The 22,447-nt window shown below is 34.4% G+C and overlaps 2 protein-coding genes across 3 annotated transcripts; both read left to right on the top strand.

Moving 5' to 3' along the window:
• The first annotated feature begins 1,792 nt into the window (after positions 1-1,792).
• Positions 1,793-8,683, top strand: LOC123896991. Of its 2 annotated transcripts, none has more exons than XM_045947462.1 (5): positions 1,793-2,787; positions 5,580-5,673; positions 5,765-6,052; positions 6,200-7,604; positions 8,205-8,683. In XM_045947462.1, exons 1-4 carry the CDS (start codon positions 1,892-1,894, stop codon positions 7,469-7,471), a joined length of 2,550 nt encoding a protein of 849 aa, XP_045803418.1. In that variant the 5' UTR covers positions 1,793-1,891; the 3' UTR covers positions 7,472-7,604; positions 8,205-8,683. The 2 variants fall into 2 exon arrangements, with proteins under 2 accessions (XP_045803418.1, XP_045803419.1); XM_045947463.1 differs by having other exon boundaries at positions 5,768-6,052; positions 8,205-8,642.
• A 2,385-nt stretch (positions 8,684-11,068) lies between these two features.
• On the top strand, positions 11,069-14,994 carry LOC123896990 (5'-adenylylsulfate reductase-like 4). Its single transcript, XM_045947461.1, has 4 exons — positions 11,069-11,667; positions 11,908-12,095; positions 12,177-12,301; positions 14,070-14,994. The coding sequence occupies exons 1-4, from the start codon at positions 11,470-11,472 to the stop codon at positions 14,510-14,512; spliced, it is 954 nt and encodes a 317-aa protein (XP_045803417.1). The 5' UTR covers positions 11,069-11,469; the 3' UTR covers positions 14,513-14,994.
• Positions 14,995-22,447: the final 7,453 nt, after the last annotated feature.

Below are 22,447 nucleotides of genomic sequence, written 5' to 3'. Positions count from 1 at the left end.
ACAATCTTCTTTGTTCAACGTCTGCACTCAAAGCACCACCGAGAAGCCTCATGTTTTTACTCAATGTTAAAACTTCACAAAAATTCCAAAGAACCGAAGAATTAATAGTAGCATGAACAACTTCTGGCCTTGTACCTTTGGATATTACTAGTAGAATTTGTCTAAAATCTCCGCCAAAAACAACAACTTTTCCACCGAAGGGAACATGTTTATTTTTTTCATCAACAGACTTGAGAATATATTTTAAAGTTCGATCAACAGCTTCGAAACAGTGTTTGTGCATCATTGGTACTTCATCCCATATAATGAGCTTTGCTTTTTGTATTAATAGCGCCAAAGTGCTTTTAGGAACTATGGTACATGTTGAAAACTCGTCAACATTTAGAGGAATACAAAACATTGAATGTGTTGTTCTACCACCAGGTATAAGCAATGCAGCGATCCCACTTGAGGCAACTGTTAAAACTATCTCACCTTTTGAGCGTAATGCGGCTGACAAATGTCCTCTCTGTACCGCCATAACCATAAAGAAAAACACACACCAGGTTTGTTTTCGTTAACTCTTGTCATGATTGTGTCATATACTTTACGTTGCTCTGAAGTCATAGTTGACATCAATCTAATATGTTCCCCAGCTAATGATTTTCTGTTATAATTCAATTCGTCGTGTATTAAACTATTTTGTATATCAGGAACTAATAATGTGTCTGCTCTAGGCATTAGAGGATATTCTTTTAAACTCTTCCCACAACTACGTAACATCATCTCAATATCTGCTAGTGCATATTGTATTAATTGATCATCGGTTAATATTAAATCTGCAATGTTAAAATCAAAATAATGAATGTGATTAGTGACATGACTATAGTTGTGTTTGGTTGTATTGCAAAAAAAAATTGATTTAGCAGAATTGAGTTTGATAATAACTTTCCAAATCACACATGATAATAACTTTTCAAATCTCACATGATAATTATTCTCTAAATTTTTGATCCGGTAGAAAAAAAAACATTGATCAGGAAAGACATAAAAATATTTCGTGATGAATAATATAGTCAACAATAATTTTGATATGATATACTTTTAAAATTGATGGTGTTTATCAATTATTGCACATAATTTTAATCACAATTGGTATACTTGCCATAGTGGTTGGAAATATTGTCTTACACTGAAGGGTTGCGGGTTCGAATCCTAATAAAGACAAAATTGTATTATATTTTAATAAAAATTGCAAGATAAAATGGAGGGAAAAAAAGGAAAACAAATTAGGGTTTAGGGTTTGCAAGATAAAATCAAACCTAATGTGAACAAATAAATAATAGTAATTTAATTAATATTTTGAAACATTGTATTTTTATTTTGTTGATAATTTTGAAACATTGTATTTTAACAAGATTCAATTAATATTGTTTTTGACAAGATTCAATTAATATTTTTTTTTTGGTAAGGATTCCATAAATATTTTGAAACATTGTATCCATTCATATAATAATAAAAATTTTCCTTATTAAAAAAATAAAAAATTTCCATTTAAATTTTTTCAATTTGTTTTAATAAAATAATAATAAAAAATTGAATGGAAAATGCTAAACGGTGCCCCCGGGGCACTGTTTAAGGAACCAAATATAGTAATATCATATTGAAGTTTGTGCAGTCAACGCCTCGAAAGTCTAAAAAGTGTTATTTTCAATTTTAAAATTTCCTTTTTTGGTTTCCTTAACCAGTGCCCCGGGGGGCACCGGTTAGCATGACCCAAATTGAATTTAATGAAAACGTATAAGGATAGTTGAAGGCTATTTAGAAGAGAAGCATTGCACACTCTGCACCAATTCGCTCTCTTTCTCTCTTAATTCAGATTCAGTTACGGTTGCTAACAACCGAAACGGTTATGGCGGCCACTTCTGAATCTTCCACCAGCAACGACGCTTCTCTTCCGGTTGTTGATCTCCGTCTTGTTTCTCAACCCGAACTATTCACTCTCTCTTTTTCGCACGATACCGGTCGTAACCGTCGCATCGACGACGATGCCGTTATCCCTAGAATTGACCGTTCAGTTTTCAATGAGTCCGCCGGTAGCCGTAAACAGACGTTTTCTCGTCTCAATTTTCGTAACAACAACAACCCGAACTCTTCCGTTCCCGTTCCTGTTCCCGTTGCTCCCGCTGTTCCCGCTCCTGAATCTTCGTCTTCGCACATTGCCGTTGACGAAGAGAATTCTCAAATAATCGATCTTCTTCAACGGCTTTTCGGCGTTGAAGCTCTTCGCGGCGCCAATGATGACCGTTTGGTTCCGTTTCAGGGTGAATTCAAACAACCTGCTATTGAATTTACGCCTCAAGGTATTCAGAGCGTTGTAATTGGCGGTGTGGATGGTAGTCAGAGGAAGCGGAAGCGCGGACGGCCACGCAGGGACGAGAGTCCGGTAACGGATATGCAGGTAAAGGAGACGAGTTTAGTTGTTGTCGGCGAGGGTGATATGGAGATGGTGGAAGCGGTTAATGAGCAGAAGGTTGAAGCGGTTAACAAGAAGAAAGGTTTTGTTCTGGAAGATGTTGGGGATCCGTTTGTGGAGCAGTTGATAGCGAGGACACAAGGGATGAATACGGAAGCGCAATTGTCAGAGTTTTTGGAGGGTTTGAATGGTGTTTGGGCGAGTGATAGGAAGAAGCGAAGGATTGTTGATGCTAATATTATCTGTGATTTGCTGCCAACTGGGTGGAAGCTTATTCTTATTCTGCAGAGGAGAGGGGCTCGTGCTTCGGTGGTTTGTCGCCGTTACGTAAGGTTTTTACTCTTTCCCATTGCCTTTTATTCATTCTATTTTTTGAATTTGAATTCAATTACTGGTTGATTAGTTTGAACAATGCAATTGCTGTTCTGTTTTGATTCCTTTGTTTTTGTCTGTGTGTCTGTGAGTTGGAAAGGAGTTATGATGCAGTGCTTTTGTTTTGAAAATTGGGTAGCAAAGAATTGAGTTTCATTACATATGTGTTATGTTTATAACTAGATTTAACTTAGATAAACCAGACATGAACAGTATGGTGAAAGGTGCACCTAATACAGAGTTAAGCAGCTAGAAGGTATCAGTGCCTTTTGGCCCTTTAATGGGCCTTCATAGCCAATGGTAAATTAATATCCGAAAGGCCAGCCAACGATAATGTCAATTGTGATGTTGAAGGGATGTAAACTGACGGGATGTTAAAAATGGGAATCTAACAAGTATTAGCTTTGAACATTGCAAATCGAATAAGATTTGTCTCTTACTATGAATGATTATATTGATTAGTTTGTTCATATGGGAAATCAATGCGAACTAGTTAAACATTTTACTACTTTCTTTTTATATTGTCAATGTGTGCTTTTATTATTAGTTCTTTCATTGGGTAACCATAGTTGTTATATTTGAACTGGTTATCATTAGCTTAGGGCATAGGATGGCTAATTAGTTCAATCAGGAAGATCCTTGCAGAACCAAATTGAATAAAATAAATAATAAATCGTTATTGCAAAATAAAAGATTGCATAAAAGATTAGAACATTTACCTAATAATAAGTTCAGAACACAAGTTTACATAGTTGAAATACAACTAAGCACATTAATTAATAATAATCTATGAAGCACGGACACCTCTATGATTAGGCGTGTCGCGGTGTCCGACATGTGTCGGTGTCCGACACTCGTATGACACTCTTACGACACATGTCGGATAACTTAGATCGGTGTAAAAAAAAAAATCTTGACACTCCTTTGATCGGTGTCCGACACCTGAAAGACACTCGTACAATACGTGTCGGACAAGTGTCCCCAAAAAGTTCCCAAAAAAATTGTTTGTTCTTTGCTTATACTCTCATTAGGAACATATTAGACATATCTGCAGGAATTAAAGATGTGTCGAAACAACATTATTGATCAATGAGGGATTGACGACATACATTTTGGTTACAATATTTTTAACTTTTTTTTTTTGAGAAATAACTTCTCAATTTATATCTTTTATAAATATGTAGCGGTGTCGGCGTCCTATATCATTTACATTAGCGGTGTCGCCGTATCCGTGTCGGAGTCCGTGCTTCATAGATAATATAATTGATAAACAGAGTCCGTTGATATTTTTCTTTTACGTTATGAAATTTCATTGACTCTAAGATTATGTTGTTTGTTTACTTTAATGGTGATAGGCATTTGGTGCATTAGTTGTGATAAGAATTACAATGGAACATACATGTTTGTTGATAGAGAATGGTAACTAGTTGTTGAGTTGTGTGAAGGCAAATGAATGCAGAGAGACATTGAGAAACATATTTTAGTATGTCATTCCAAAAGCAGAGGTTTAGTCATTTGGGACGATGGGCAGTTTTCAACAATCAAAACCAACTTATATGGTGAAAACTGTCCAAGCCTTATAATTATAGTGTCATATCTCTAGTTCACCTGTTTAATTGGCCAGTCTGAATTTAATAACTACACAAGTAAAAAAGATACGGAGTACTTGATATGGATTTCACAGAACCTCATATTTGATTTAGAAAGGGAAGTTTTAAATTAAGCGATCTTGAGTAGGCAAAACAGATATTGGCACAATCAAGAGATCTCTATCAGAAACATTAAGAAATCTAGAGTAAGTTTCTCCCATATATGGCAACATATCTCGAATTTGCCCTTTAGAGGACATCCTCAGAGTCTGTAGTATATTTTATCCGATTTAAATTTTCTTTTATGAAGAAAAAAAGAATTGAAGAAGTTCCTGCTTTGCTGAAAACGTATTTGTTGTCTTGGTTACGTTCTAATATTTTGCTTATGTTTACAGTCAGTTTATGAACAATTGAATGAGGGGAAAAACCGAGTGTGTTTATATTAGTGTGTACACAATGCTTTTCTTTTAAAAGTTTCATGTTATTAAGAAGTATAATGTAAATACTAGTAGGTAGAAAAAATTACAGTATTTGTGTCCGCTATCTTTTTGGTATGAGGTGAATGGGTTGAATTTTTATAAAAGGACTGGGCTGAGTTATCACATGGATATGATATGATCTACTTTTGGATCTCAATTTTCATACGACCTCTGAATTATATGGGTTATGGTTCTTTGGAATTTTAGTTTTCATTTGTGTGATGCTGTAATTTATCTGAAACTTGTATTCTCCAATTATCTTTATAACCTTTAGAATGTATCCGTTCTTTTTCAATTTCACCCCCTGGGAACTGGGAATGAATTTTATTGTTTATTCAGTCAAACATCAAATCCCTAACAATCTCACCTCTTCATCCATTCCGCCACAACTTAGTTTCACAAAAAAGCTTGAATTTTCACCTTAAAATTCATCATTTTCCATTAAGACAAGACAATATAATGAGATAGATGGAAAATTATTGTGAATTTGAAGTTTGAGATTAAATTGTTAATAAGTATTCATATGTGACGCGAGGGACCAAAAATGAGTGTTACTGTAATTTTACTCTGTAGCAGCTGTAACCTGAATTTTATTGGCACTGTTTATGCATATATTAACTATTTCTTAACTATTATTTGTGTTGGATTCTTATGCAATTTCCCTAATTTGTTGATTCCATCCAGCCCTGATGGACGCCAGTTTGAGTCATACAAGGAGGTTTCTTCATACTTGGATGGTAGTCAGCCGTTCAATAATATCAATATGTCATCTGAAAATGTAAGCTAGTATTTGTAATTTTTATTTCTTTCTCTGTTCCAATAATTAACAAAGGAACACATTTCACTGTTTTTTCTTTTTATACATGCAGCAGAATGTTGGTCACGTTCCTACTGGTGGCATTAAGATTGATGACAATGCAAGTTCTCTTCATGAGAAGCAGGCCACCATATCATCATCCTTTGGAGCCGGAAAGCTAAATACTTCTGATGGGTATTTAAATGGTGACCGGGCTATAGATTTTGAATTAGGTGATACTACTAGTGGATCCTTTGGAGTCTCTGACCATCCAGCTGACGATAAGCTACCACTGAAGGCTGATAAGAATGATGCGAATTCAGATCAGGGATGTTCCCTTTCAGAGGACAGAGTTTATAATGTATGTAATGAGGAGTTGATTGGTGCTATTGTGGCTAGTCATGCTGCATGTAATCTATATATTCCTTTGCAGTAGAGTTTATTATATTTTTTCTGTTCCAATAACTAAATTAACATGTTTCATTATTTTTCTTTTTTATACATGCAGCAGAGTGCTGGTCACTTCCCTACAGGTGGCATGAAGATTGATGGCAATGCAAGTTCTCATAAGAAGAAGCAGGTCACCATGTCATCATCAATTCGAACTGAAAAGCTGAACAGTTCTCACCGGAGACCGGATCGGAAATTGGTTCTTGGTCTTAAAGCTATTGATGTTGCATGCAATCCATATCCTTTGGATTTCACAGCTCCTATCTCCAATAGTAGCTGCAGTATTAATCGTTTTTCTGATGAAAGAAATGATGTGAGACGCATAAAAGGCGGAGTTAGTATTTTTGATGGTCAGGATAAAATTACTGGATGCTATGAAACTGTTCCCTATGAAAGTGAGCCAGTACATGTTGGTGGTAATGGGCTTGGGTTTTCCACCACATTAGTAGAAAAACACATTCAGAAAATAGGTTCTGAAAATAGTATGCTGGTTCCAAATTCTGAAGGGAAAAATGACGGAAAGCTAGTTGAGGATGTCAGTCAACAAATTATTTCTAGTAGATATCTGTCAGAAATTAAAGACATTTCTACTAATGGTGAACTTCAGTTTGGTTCTGAAGGCTCTCTTGTCCCATCCCAGAATGAACTTGATCACACATCTATGGACAATGTGAACACGGCACAAACTTCTGTGCTGAAGGACTCTGCTGAGGGAAATTTTTTCTATAATGATATGCCTACCTCATCCATTGATGAGAGAACATGGGATCCCAATGGATACATTAATGATATTTCTTTTAGTGCTTGGCCGCAAGATGCATCTGAGTCTGGTGGAGTTGATTTTACACCCAATCTTTATGTAGCTGACAATGTTGGTCATAATCATGTTCCTCCAATGGATGAAGTTGTGAGTTTACAGAAAAGTTCTATAAATGACCAAATTTTCACAATGGAAAATCTGTTGCACGAAAGTTCTGAAAGTAACTTATTTACTGTAACCGGGAATCAGCACCCTTCTGCTTTTCATGATAATATGAATAACAACTCAGATGGAACCTTTGGTGCACTCAAACATGCTGATGATGGTTGCATGAAGCCTCAGTCAGGAATTGTTTCTTGCAGCGATGTTGTTGCAATAGATCAATATGCATCTCCAAGAGCCATGCAGGGAAGACCGCAATCCGTTTCTGATGAAAGTATGTTAAACCAATTTGACAAGCAAAATGATGATGGTGTTAATATAGGAAATAAATCTTGCTTATCAGAAATGGCGAAGTGTGAAGTTGAAATGTTCCAAACCGACTCGATGGGTATGCCTAAATTTCGGTAACAGCCAGATAGATTCAGATGTGGTGATAGATGCAGTGCATGCAACAATTTTTCAAAATAAATCATGTATGGTAGTTCGCAGAGTCTGCTTGTATATTATCAAATATCCTGTTCAGGATGATAGGCTAGAAAAGGTAATATTATAGTACAACAAAAAATATTTTCTGCAGACAGACTGATTTGTTTCCATGAATTCATCTATGCCTCTCTGTCTAAGTGATTTGAAATTCATGATGAAATAAAAGTATTTTCTTTAGAACATATTGTTGCGTTTTCTACAACTAGCTTTATAACATGTTCACATGAAATATCCTCTTTTTTTTAAGAAAAATGCTAACAAGTGTCCTTAGGGCATTAAGTAATCAAAAGTGATAACTTTTGCATGGAAAGTTTAGTAATTATTACTTCTACATATGTTTGACTTGTATTTTCAAGACCATTTCTTTTTGTAGAATTTTACTAGTGAATAGGAGTAACATGTTTTTAAGATCTTGTGTTGAAATGACTGTGGAAAGTGTCATAATTATTTCCTATGTACCAGTCAAATTTATATATGATTGTGCTTATGAACCTTAATGTGAATTAAGTCTTTTTCTTTTGCTAAATAACCACACGAGTAAATGTACTATAGCATTATTCTTGTTCTCTACTTGCATGCTTTATTTTTAAAGCTAATAGTTTCTCCTGTTTCTTTCCTCCTTTACTGATTTTGCTTGTATTTTGGGACGAAACAGACATACTTGAAGGCAACATTATTTTGTTGATTAATTCAGCTGATCGTGCTGGTGGCTTCTCAATTCCAGAGGTTACTGTGCAGGTTCTGGTGTGACGTATCTCCCGTTTCTTGCCAGAGCTCAGACAGCTTTTTTACGTTACAAGTAAAAGTTTTCCTTTAGGTCCATTTTAGTTTAGAACATTCTTTTTCCTTCTCTGGTATACATACATTGAATTTTTGGTTTTTTTTTTTTTGGAAGCACAATTGGATTTTTGGTTGATCCTTCAAATGAAGAAGGAACTATTTTTTCCCCCCAAATTTCAAAATTGAAAGTCATCCCAGTTGTTGATTTTCTTCTTTGATGTGAATCTGCCTGTTTGCACAAGGTTCTGTCTAATGTTTAATGCCCGGTTTACTTTTTCATCCTCGCATGAATTATCTCCGCTATTATTACACTACAAAGTCCATGGTCAATAATACATGCGTTTTATTTTAAAATAATGAATGAATAAACTTTTAGTCTCTAAACTATCATTTTCTCTCTAATTTAGTCTCTAAAGTATATAAACATAATAATTAATCCTTAAAATATCTAGAATTAAATCCGTCACTTTAGTTCCTGTTACTATGGAGGATTTTATATATTTTAAAGACTACTTATTATATTTATATACTAGAGACTAAATTTCAGAAGTAATACTTTAGAGACAAATTTGATGGTTTATTCAATATAAAATAGCACTTGCTAAACCCACCACAATAAGGCGGGTAATAGAATGGTTACCTATGAAGGTCGTTCATACTGGTCTGCATTTTAGTATTGCAAGTTTAAATAGGTTCGCAGTACTATCGTACATCTGTTACACCAAACCACAGTATCTCCTCTCTATGATCTTTCTCTTTCCCCTGCTTTGAAGTGAGTATGCTTATGTAGGTTTTCTTTTCCTCAGGATACCAGTTCTTCAATCGTGCCACTTGTCACTGTGGGTGCTCATAAGTATATGTTCGTATTCACAGTAACTTATTTTACAAAAACTGCATCTTGAAATTTTAACAAAATCACAATGTAAAATTTACAGTGATTCTAAACATGCAATAACTCACCTTGAAGTCCTAGCAAGCAAGAGTTGAACTATGGAGTCCTCTTCTCTGCAGTGTCAATCAGTGGAGGATCTAACTCTCATCCTATCTCCACCACCTCTTCATGTTCAAATTTAGTTGGTATTTGCAAAATTAGTGTGTTTCAAAAATAGTAAATCACGGTGACACCACGGTCGTAGAGAAGTTTCAATTCACAGCATCTTAAAATCACAGTCAAATGATATTAGGATGAGAGAAAAATGCTTTTGACACATCTTAAAATTTACTTTTCACCATAGTAAAGATAAACTTGTACGTTGTGCAAGCCCTATTTTATTTTATTTTATTTTTTTACAAAGAAAAATATTAAGCCCTATTTTATTTATGTACCATAGAATTGATCTAATGTTTTAACTAAATTCTCTTTACTAAGTATTGGTATATTCACTATTCATCATTACTAATTCAAAATGAAAGATATTAACCTAAAGTGATTCAAGTAATTTTTTTGTGGGATTAAAAACACACTATATTAAAAAAAAAAAGACACACTATTATCGTACGAGTATAAATCAGTGGGTAAAAATATTGTCTATAATATGCAGTGACCAATGTTTCAATCCTACTACATTTAAAAATCTCTCTTGGCATCCTATCAATTTTCTCACGCATCCTATAAATTTATCAAAATAACCTTCTATGTTACTTAAGTAGGGAACAAAATCCGCTACTTAAGTAGCGGACCATATAAAAATGATAAATTTGAGAAAAAAAACTGTCCTAACATGAAAAAAAAATCAAGATTTTACACGTCCTCTACTTAAGTAGCAGAAGGATAAAATAGATAGAGAACTAGAAGGGCGCATGAAAATGTGGTAGGGTGGCAAAAAAATTTATTATTACACTTAGTTTATGTTTAATCTTTTAATTTTTAGTCCGGGAGGTGTTTGCTGTGTAAGCACCAAACTACAAGACGGTTCGCTGGGTAACTAGATGAATGCATAACCCTATTGTCATCTCTCTCAAACATGAACTATTCAACCTAGTTTTTCTTAATTTGCTCGAAAACGTGTCATGATAGCTCCAATCGTTGTTGATCTCCTTGAAATTGTTTACTAAGATCTTGTAATCCGACTCAGAGATGACTCTTCTAAAACAATGATCGAACATGAATTCTATCTAGAGTTTCAAAGTCTGACATTCTACTAACATAAATAATGAATGCATTGTCTACAAATGATAACTTAACTGACAAATATTAATAATGTTAAACTGGACACCATCATTTAGGTTTGAACAAAAATCTCGCAGTTTGTGTATGAATTTTAAATGGTGGTTCCTAAGTGTGTATGTGTCTAAGAGTATTAGTAGTTATTATTTATAGGGTTAATAAGTATTTATCCCATGCAATATGAGGGAATTTTACCCCTCATTTAATATGTGAGCTTAAGATTCTATTTTTTGTCTTATAATATTAACAAATTTTGGTTTACCCCCTCATTGGCCGTGCCACACCATCTCTTATGTGAAATCTTAAGTCATCATACTTCATGAATGGATAAATGACATAATCTTCAGAGATAATCGAAAAAAATATTATAGGAAAACTCGCTCACATTTTAGAGGTAAACACATTTTTTTTTTCTTTTGACGGTAGAGGCAAACAATTATTATCAGGTAAAAAATAAAAATAAATGAATGGGAATGATTTTTTTTTTGGTTGATATGAATGAATGAACTTTTTCCTTCAAAAAAAAAAAAAAATGAATGAATGAACTTTAGTTGGAGAGAGAATAGATTAAAGAGAAAGTCAAATCAAGACTAGAAACCAACCAACCAACCAACTCTTACAGTTAAACGCAAAGGCGATGAAGAAGATTGGTATCATCAACTTCATTGCTAATTCATCAACCGATCAACACACTCACTTCCTCTAAAACCAATATACCTCGCTACCTTCCTCTCCTTCCTCAATCTCCCAACATACCAAACCCATAATTTTAAATAATTTTATTTTTATTTTTAAATTTAAAATAAAAAAAACATCCACTGAGATTGAGGCACGTCACATCTTGTTATCTCACCCTCTTTGTTTTCTTCTCGTTTTCATTATCCCCTTTTCAAATCCAATTAGGGTTTCATTTCCATCTCGATTTTCTTCTTCGTTCCCATTTTTTTTCGTTTAATAAGGTAAAGGGACGAGGATGATGCTTTGGAGATCGGAGATCGTGTTGGCTATCTTGCTCTGTTGTGCCACCGTTTCCTCCACCGCTCAATCGGTCACCACCACCACCGCCGTTTGTCCCACGGAATCGCTTTTGGATTTTGTCTTAGCGTCTCCAGATTCCACTTGTTCTCTTTCTGATTCTCTTGGATCCATTCATTATATTGGTGTCACTCAGGTAAATTCACCCTATTTACAAAATTGTAATTTTGTGATTATAAATTTATTAACATGCAATTGCTCTAGTTATAATTAAGAATTAGCGAATTAATTTTATGCTGGTATATTGTTTGTGCCAAATTATGTTTAGTGAGGGAGTGTTCTTAATGGTGATTGAATAAGATTGCTAATTGCGATAACTATAACCATGATTATGTTTTTTTACAGAAGCTATGTGTTTTTGTATTTTATTATGCAGGGAGATGAGGTTATTTTGGCGAAGGCACTGAATATGGTTCATAAGAATTATCATGAGTATGTGGCTGTGCTATTCTATGCATCATGGTGTCCTTTCTCTCGGATATTTAGACCGGTTTTTTCTGTACTTTCTTCCTTACATCCTACTATTCCTCATTTTGCTATTGAAGAATCATCAGTTAGGCCAAGGTTCATGTCTTTTTTTTTTTTTGTCTAATCTCTCTTTCATTTTTGGCTTCTTTCATATCAATGATAATTTCTTTTTGGCAGTACTTTATCCAAGTATGGTGTCCATGGTTTCCCTACATTATTCATTTTGAATTCTACTATGCGTGTACGGTATCATGGATCTCGGACCCTTGGCTCTCTCGTAAGTTTCTACAATGATGTTACTGGTAAGTAACGGCCAGTTTTTGTACTTTATCTTTGCATTGAGATTTGTGGTCTATTAGCTATGTATTTTTTCATCCTATTATTAATTTCAGCTGCAGCAACTTTTGCTTGTCGGCCTTGTGAGTTACATTCAATTCAGGGAGCTTTATCGATTTATATAGCTTTCAAAATATGAACAAAAATACAATTACATTACATATTTTTTGGTGTGGGAGAAATGGAGGGTACAGATTATTTTAAATCTTTGTTGTAATATTTTGGAGGGTAGGGGAATGGAGGAAACAAAATATCTCCTCACTCAATTTGGCTCTTCTCCAGTACTGACTGAGGGATATGGAGGGAAGAGAAGATGTGTTTTAAACATTTTAAATGCACTGACTAAAATGTCCTTACATAAAATGTAGTATGAAAGGTGTAAGGGTATACAAATGTCCCCACCTACCCTTGCAAACCCGACAATGAGAGGGTTATTTCCTTTTCACTCCTCTAAATGAAACAGAATACTTCTTATTATATCCCTTTTCCTCCCCTCCTTTGAACTAGACACTACTTTAGAGTATGATTTTCAAATATGATTCCATGGAAGAAATGTATGGATTTATTCAACACTAAAGGAAATATGTTGTATTTAATATTTCGGTTCATTTGAAGGATTTCTCTCGTTTTTCCATAGGATCCATTTTCTTCTCAACCATCGTAGTTTGTATCATATAATTCATATCCCGATTCGGAACGAAATAGATAGCAATCAATTTATAATAGATCATGAGTTGAATTGGAAGGCGTAGTGTGAGTTGTGACTATCCCTGCTGAATCACATGAATCATGATTAAGATGTGAATTATACTATTCAACTTCCATCACGAGGAAGCCCAGAAATATGCCTGGTCAGATAGCTGGTTCTGAAAAGGCCTTCTAGGGTTGAATTTTTTCCAACTTTTCTTAAATGGGACAGAAATAGCCAAGACTAAACCCTCCAAAGAATCCAAGTCAGAATCCCAAAAGAGACAGACTTTTCTTCACAGACCCTCCTACACCATATTTTTGTATTCTGCCAACACTGTGCTTCGTGCCCGGCCCCCTCCCTCTATTCTTCTTTCATATTTAGTCCCCTTTTATCTTGTTTGAAGACAGTGCTTGAACTAGGGGAGGGTGGCTGATGACAGAAAGGGAGGCTTGGGTTTTTTGTTTCTCGGGGTGAGAGAGGGTTTTGGTCTGTTTTGGGTCCTACGCTTTACATTTCTGTTTGTTATATTTTTCTGAGAAGGTGGGAGTGGTATTGGGCCATACATCTCAACACTCTTATGTTTTTTTTTTTTGTTGGCTGAAATTCTAATATTTTTATGCTTTAGAAAGCTTTTTCATCTGAACGTTATTTTATATTGTTTTTTAATAAGATTCAATTTATGATTTTGGAAAATAGGTCTTCTGATTCATGATTTAAAATTTGATTATATAAACCTTGTTCTCGCCTACTTGTTGATTACTTAAGGTTGAATTTTAACTTTTCATGACTGGCATGATTTGATTGTGCCTTGGTTGTTTTGTGTTGCAAACTTGCAATCAAGCGATTACTGTATCTTTTACTTGACAAAGGAGAAAAAGTTGGGCCTTGAAAAGTTGGGCTGATAGAAAGGTCATGGACATTATTGGGACAGTCTGTAAAATAATTTTTGTAGTCTTCGGTCTTCCTCATGTTATGCAGTAGCAGTAGCACATCATTGTATCCTTATTTCTTGTATTTAGTTCATTTTTTGGTTGTCATTGTAGGAATTAGGATTGATTCACTCGATCAACTATCCCTTGAGAAAATTGGGCGTCCATCAGCCAATGAGAATCACGGTGACACTGAGCCAGAAAGCTGCCCATTTTCATGGGCTAGATCTCCAGAAAATTTATTACGTCAGGAAACTTATTTGGCTTTGGCCACTGCATTTGTGGTTTTGAGATTACTCTATCTGTTTTTTCCTACACTACTTGTGTGTATTCAATATGCTTGGAGAAGGGTCATCCAAAATGTTAGATTATGGAGCTTGCTGGAACATCCTTTGGTTTATTTGAAGCGCATAATACAGTCAGTTTACCGTTTGAAAGAGCCATGCAAGAGAAGTAATCTGCAGGAAGGAGCAATGAATGCTAGGGCATGGGCTTCCAAGTCCCTTGCCACAGTTTCAATTGGAGAAGAAAGCACCAGCCGTGCAATACACCAGTAAGTTGACTGTATCAAAAAGTTTTCCCCTGTGAAGTATACCCTATTAAAAGGCTTGGCTGCAAGTTATGCCATGTACTCTTGTGTAATCATCTTCACACCCTTGAGCCTCACGCTTAGTGAAGTCTATTGTGTTGCTGAATGATGTAATCGTCCCTTTTTTGTCCATATGATCAACAAATACTTCATCCAGCATTCTAGAAAATTGACTTCAATGTGTATAGTTTAAACGGAAAAATTCAGACCTGAAATCTGTAATTCTTTGACTTCTTGTAGGTTTACCTGAAGGTCAAATCTTTTTGATCATCAGTTCATAAATTTAATTTTGTTGGGAATGAAATGATTGTAAATCCTGCTCAGGACTGATTGGCTGCCATGTTCCTGTACCCAAACGTGGTTATTTGTAATACTTCAGAATAATGAATCTGATTAAAATATCAGATGGTATACTTTGTATCAAAACTCAAAAGTATTTGATTCAAGAGAGATTGCTGACTTTGTTTAAGAAATCCAGATTTGGGAGTTACTTGATATCATATAGGATTCATTTGCTGATCCTTTGTGCTGCTGACATCAGAACTTGAGTGCACAACCACTTGGATCTAGTTGGTTATTTGTACTTTAGAGTAATAGCTTGACGTGAGAAAGATCTGAATGCACCACCAGTCATTAGCAAAAAAGTCCAAGATGATGGGTGTATGAGGGACAATGTATCGAAGGAACGACTTTCAAAGAGTAGCAACCAATATTCCTAAACCCTCTCATCTCGATAGAATCTAATAGTGCAACATTAGCCATGATCCCTAGTGCTAGGTATATAGGCTAAGATTTGTAGAGCAATCCGTTTAACCTGCAGCTTGTGCGGACGCAAGATAAATTTTGTTTTGGCCAGTGTAAGTTGGATTGTTAAAACTGTGAGTTATGCGGATTACATCCGTGGGTTTGTGGGTTGACCTATGATTTTTTTATTAATTACACATTTTATTACTTAACAATTATAATTAATTACACATTTTATTACTTAACAATTATAATTTGGCCCATATCGAAATTTAATATTCAATATTACACCTTTCTCCTTTCTCAGTCCCTTTCTGATTTAACAAAGTCAAACAAATAAAAAAAAACAACAACAAAAGGACAACAAGCACCATCAGCTACTGCTGCTGCGCCTTCCCTTGCATAATCGGCTCCCGAACCCGAAAATGGTTGTGACGACCATCTTTTCATTCCTTTAAGGTTTTATCGATATTTTCCTTTTCCTTTGACAATAAATAAAGTTTGGTGGCGACTCTATAGTCATATCGGGCGTTAGCACACCCGTGCGTTTTTTGCGTCGCGACACACCATTGCAAAGACAGACGTGAGACAAATCACCACATTTCAGCAGAGACATACCTATCGGAAGAGAGAACGACCAGACAGGATGCATGGGGTGGTGTGGGTGGCAACCGCCGGCTGTCGCACCAGCCATAGCCGAAGCTACATCCTGGACGAAGCAGGAGGATTGAGCAGGGGGAAAGGCGGCTGAAGCAGAGAATGCATACCATTGGCAAAAGATTCTACCACTCCAAAGCCTCAAGCTGAATGGACAACCACTGAAGCAGATAGGGTACTTTTAAATACTAAAGCTAAATTATTTATTAAAAGTGCTCTGTGCAGGGAATAATATGACAGGATTATGCAATGCAAAACTGCCAAAGAAATTTGGAACACTCTTAAAACTCATCATGAAGGAACCAATTGTGTCAAAGAAACAAGAATTGATATTGGTGTAAGAAAGTTTGAGTTATTTGAGATGAAGGAAGATGAATCCATTGATAAGATGTATGGAAGATTCACCATCATCATAAATGACCTCAACTCTGAAGGTGTGAAAACACAAGAGGGGGGAGGGGGGGGGGGGGGGGGGGGGGGGGGTGAATTGTGTTTTAGATAAGTTAAAACTTTTTCTAAGTTTCAACTCAAATAAGTTAGCAGTGGATAAAACAAGCAAACACAATAAAGAGATCAGAGGTAGAGAAAGTACACATCAGATTTATACTGGTTCCTCTCACAAAACGAGAGTAGTCCAGTCCCCTTGCACTTCCAAGGGATTTCACTAAAATTCTTTTCAAAGAGACCTTGCTTCTGAGTCTGTTTCAGAACATGTTTGTCAACTTCTGAACTTAGGTCATCAGAATTTACTTATAACGGTCCTACACACTAGTTTGAAAAATTAGTACTACCAATTGTTCCTTTAATACTTATTGTTATCATCAAAACTTTATAGATTTAAAACTTGGGGCTTTAGAACCAATTTTGTTCCAACAATCTCCCCCTTTTTGATGATGACAAATATAAGTATTAATTGACAATTGTTGTTGATTTAATTTATCATTACCAAGATCAGGTTTACGAGGTTTGCAAGCTCCCCCTGAGTTTGATATATGATTAATTGAAATCAGTTTAAGAACTAGTTATATAGTCTGAAGAATATTTTCACATTTTGACTTTCAGAGGAAAAGGTTTGCAAGCTCTCCCCCTGAGTCCAATAAGTATCAGAAGATTTGCAAACTTCTGAATGCTTATATGTGATAATTTTGTTCTGACTATATAACATAGTCTCCTTCATAAATAAGTATAAGTAATACGAGATATCTTAAATTTTTTTGACAGTTTCAGGTTTTAGCAAGTGGTTCAATTTTCAATTAATATTTTTATTCTCCCCATTTTGGCTTCAGTCAAAAAGAATTAAATACAGTCAAAAAAAGGATTTTGAAAACACAATTTCCAAGGCAGTCAAAGGTAGAAAGTAGTGGAAACTGTAAGCATAATAAAGAAGGACGTTAAGAACCAGGAGTTGAAACTGCTATAAAAAGGCAATGCAAAAGCAAAGTTTGAATATCAAATCACAACGAATTTGTAAAAAAAATGAAGAGATCAAGTAGGCGAATTGCAGAGGCTCAAAAGAAAAAGAATGAAGAGAATAAGGTTTCTGAGAAAAAGAAAGAGGAGCAGAAACAAAAGGAGAAAGCGAAACCAGAGATAATCATCTTATCATCTGACTTTGAGAAAACAGATTCAGATTATGCAGAGTTCCTGGCAACATATGATTCAGATGAGAAAGATTCATCTAAAGTCCAATCCAAGCTGAAGGAGAAGACAACAGAAGAATCTGTTCAGAGTTCTTGAAATCTTATGTAATCTTTGAATCATATGTACCCAATGAAATTTGCATTAATAAAATGTTATTTTGAGTTTTACTTCCAATGTATTGTTTTTGCATTTTTCGCAACCAAAATTGGCAAAACATAAGATAAGAATAAACTTGAACAAATTAATAAGAATAAGGAAATCCATAAAGCATAAAAATTGTTCAAATGCTAAAAACAACAAAGAAGGAAATAAAAAATAAAGTGCATTGAATCCTAAGGTTTAGGAGAAAGAAGGCTAAGAATTTTCTTCAAGTCAGCACTCATTTCGGCTTGTCTTGCATTCATAGCTTCTTGTTCTTCCTTCATTGATGCCAATTTTCCATTAACCTCGGTCTTGAAGGCCTCAAAAGCAGATAGTTCAGAGGGAATAACATGATCCTTCTTCACAAATAATGGCCCAGGTTCCAAAGAGAACTTCAAATGCATGCTGAGCTCACTATCTAGCAGACCTATGTTTTCTTTCCATATTTCAGTTATGAGCACATCTTCACTAAAAAAGTTGTCTGAAATACTGAACTTCCCTTTCTTGCGCATCTGTGCTTGATCAAACTCTTGATTGACACCCCTTACCCATTGCTTGGTCTTCATATGAAACTCTATCAGTTCATTGACATCACCATTTTGTACCTTAAATAGCACGTTGTCACTTTCCTTCGTAAGTTGTTCCTAGGCCTCCATATATTCATCCAGATCAACAAAAGAGTATCTCAGCCTATGTAAATCATGCATCCTAAGTAAGATGTTATTGCACATTTCTGCTAGCTCAGTATTAGATACAGGTGGGGCTGGCTGAGGAAGTTTGGAGAAGTCAAAATGAACGGCGTTAGAAGGAAATTTGGATGGTGAGAGGTCAGAAGGAAATTTGTTATGGATGCAATCAATTTGGACACTACAAAAATGATTGTCCAAAATTCAAAAGACCTCCTGTCAAGAAATCAATGATGGCAACCTGGAATGAACTAGATGAACTTCCAGAAGAACAAGAAGAACAAGAAGCAAATGTATGTCTTATGACAAGATCAGAAACACAAGAGGTAAATCCTGAAACTTGCTCTTCATGTCAAAAAACTGAACATCTTTTTTATAATCTATTTTATGATAGCTTAAATCTAAATAAAAAATATGATCAACTTCAGGAAGAAGTAACTAAAATTTCTAAAGAAAAGGATGAATATAAAACTGAAAATGAAATATTAAAAGATATAATAAAAAAAATGGAAATTGCTCACAATAGAAAAGTAGAAGAACTTAAACAAAATCAAAAAGAACAAATTGACTCTAACATACAAGAAGAGAACAAAATACTAAAGAAGAATGTTTCAAAACTTGAAAATGACATAACTAAATTTGTAAAGTCTACTAAAACATTTGAAAACATTTTAGGATCTCAGAAATGTATTTTTAGTAAAACAGACCTAGGCTTTGAAACTTATGATAATAAAAAAATATACAAAAAACTTTTTGTTCCTAAAAAACCTATATACAAATGTTCATACTGTCATAAGGAAGGGCATTTTGAACCTTTTTGTTATAGAAAATCTAGACAACAAAATTATCATAAGAGATATTTTTTAGAACGATCTCAGAACAATCTTGAAAAGCAGACTTTTAAACAAACTTATAGGAATTCTTCTTATCAACATAAGAAGAATCATTATAACACTAACCATCAAGGACCTAGAAAAATATGGGTACCTAAAAGCATGTTAAAAACAAATGCAGGAATGTCTTCTCACAGTTAAGAAGAAGCCATGGTACTTGGACAGTGGCTGCTCCAGACGTATGACTGGAGATAGACAAAGCTTTCTTTCTTTTGAAAAGAAAGAAGGAGGATCAGTTACTTTTGGTAATAATGAAACAACTACTATTAAAGGTAATGGTACAATTGGTAAGATAAATTCTGCAAAAATTGAAAATGTCCATTATGTAGAAGGTCTTAAACATAATAAGCATTAGTCAATTATGTGACAATGGTTTTGAGGTTATATTTAAAACTGATACATGCGAAATCAAACACTAATCTTCTAACAAAATTCTTTTCAATGGTTCAAGAAAGAAAAATGTTTATATCATATACTTAGACGAACTCCCTGATGAATCATGTTTTGTGTCCCTTGAAAAGGACAAATGGATTTGGCACAAAAGGGCAGGATATATAAGTACGAAAACTATTTAAAAACTTTCTAAACTTGATCTAGTAAGAGAATTACCAAAGATAAGTTTTGATAATGATAAGTTATGTGAATCTCGTGTAAGAGGAAAACAAGTAAAAAATAGCTTTAAACTAAAAGAATTTCAAGCAAGAGACCTCTTGAATTACTTCACATAGACTTATTTGGACAAGTCAGGACCACAAGTCTTGGAGGTAAGAATTATGGTTTTGTTATTGTAGATGATTATTCCAGATTTACTTGGGTGTTATTTTTAAAACAAAAAGATGACTCTTTTGAAGCTTTCAAAACCTTTTGCTTAAAAGTTCAAAATGAAAAAGAAACAAGAATTGTCTCCATAAGAAGTGATCATGGAGGAGAATTTGAAAATTCTTTGTTTGAAACCTTTTTTTAATGAAAATGGTATTTCTCATAATTTTTCTTGTCCTAGAACTCCTCAAGAAAATGGAGTTGTAGAAAGGAAAAATAGAACTCTACAAGAAATGGCAAGAACCATGATAAATGAATCAAATGTGGAAAAATATTTTTGGGCTGAAGCCATAAACACTGCTTGCTATATATTGAATAGAGTAACCATAAGAAAAGTTTTAAAGAAAACACCCTATGAAATCTGGAAAGATAAAAAACCTAACATATCATATTTTCATATTTTTGGTTGTTACTGTTACATACTCAATATTAGAGATAATCTGGGTAAGTTTGACTCAAAATCAGACAAAAGAATATTCTTAGGATATTCTTTAACTTCAAAAGCATATAGAATTTATAACTTAAGAACTCAAGCTATGGAAGAGAGTATGCATATGAAGTTTGATGAGTTTGAGGAACAAACAACCATAATTGCTAATGAGGAAGAAGAAACTACAATTCAGAAAAAGAAAATTGATGAAATAGAAGAATCATCACAAGCTCCTCCAAAGACATGGAAAATGGTCAACTATCATCCACAAGAACAAATCATTGGTAGTACTGCAGATGGTGTAAAAACAAGAGCTACTCAGAATAAATCAACAAGAAACAAGGCTAGACTTGTGGCTCAAGGATATAATCAACAAGAAAGAATTGATTATGATGAAACTTTTGCACCAGTGGCCAGGTTAGAAGCAATCAGAATTTTGCTTGCATATGCATCTCATAAATGTTTAAAACTTTTTCAAATGGATGTCAAAAGTGCTTTTCTAAATGGTTTTTTAAATGAAGAAGTCTATGTACATCAACCACCTGGTTTTGTTGATCAACATAGACCATATCATGTTTTTAAGCTAACTAAAGCCCTTTATGGACTTAAACAAGCTCCAAGAGCATGGTATGAAAGATTAAGCACATTTCTTTTAAACAATGGATTTTCTAGAGGAAAAATAGATACAACACTTTTTAGAAAAGAAAACAAAAATGATCTTTTAGTAGTTCAAGTTTATGTTGATGATATCATCTTTGGAGCTACAAATGAAACAATGTGTGAAGAATTCTCAACTTTCATGCAAAGTGAATTTGAGATGAGTATGATGGGAGAACTTAGATTCTTTTTGGGTCTTCAAATCAAACAACTTGAAGAAGGAATCTTTATTAGTCAAGAAAAATATGTCAAAGATCTCCTAAAAAAGTTTAAGATGAATGAGGCTAAAATTATGCCAACACCAATGCATCCATCAACAAGCTTGGACAAAGATGAAAAAGGAAAGGATGTATCTGAAAAGAAATATAGAGGAATGATTGGATCACACCTTTATTTGACTGCAAGTAGCCAGACATTGTCTTCTCAGTAGGGTTATGTGCAAGATTTCAATCCTCTCCAAAAGAATCACATCTCACTGTTGTCAAAAGGATTTTTAGATATTTGGTGGGAACACCAGATACTGGTCTGTGGTATAAAAAGGGTTCACATTTTGATCTTATGGCATACTGTGATGCCGACTATGCTGGAGATAAATTAGAAAGAAAAAGCACAAGTGGAGCATGTCAATTTCTTGGAGAAGCTCTTGTAAGTTAGTGTTGCAGAAAGCAAAATACTATAGTACTTTCATCAACTGAAGCAGAATATGTATCTGCTACAAATTGTTTCTCTCAAGTGATTTGGATCAAAAACCAAGTTGAAGACTTCTCACTAAGGTATACAAATATTAAAATTTTATGTGACAACACTAGTGCTATCAATTTATAAAAAAACCCTATTTAACATTCAAGATCAAAACATATCGAGATAAAACATCATTTTATTCGTGATCATGTGAATAAAAAGGAAGTTGAATTAACCTTTGTAGATACTGAAAATCATATAGCTGACATTTTTACTAAACCCTTGGTTGATGAATGTTTCAATTTTATTAAAGAAAAATTAAAAATAATAAAAAGCCCTGTCTAAAGAACAGTCTTAGAACATTCTTGGTTTTGATCAGTTTTTATGACTTCCTTTGCGTTCAAAATAATTTTTTCAATTAAAATTAGTGGTTTTAAAAGGGTGAAAACTGGTTGTATTTCCTTGAGGCTTAGGTTACTATGTTAATGATATTATTTAGTACCATTAAGATAGAGTTTGTAAGTTTAGTTTAGAGTTCCAAGGCACATAGTGCA

The sequence above is a fragment of the Trifolium pratense genome, linkage group LG7 (genome assembly GCF_020283565.1).
Source record: "Trifolium pratense cultivar HEN17-A07 linkage group LG7, ARS_RC_1.1, whole genome shotgun sequence".
In the NCBI taxonomy this organism is placed as follows: Eukaryota; Viridiplantae; Streptophyta; class Magnoliopsida; order Fabales; family Fabaceae; genus Trifolium; species Trifolium pratense.
The sequence above is the reverse complement of the archived record's forward strand: the minus strand, read 5'-3'. Positions and strand labels throughout refer to the sequence as shown.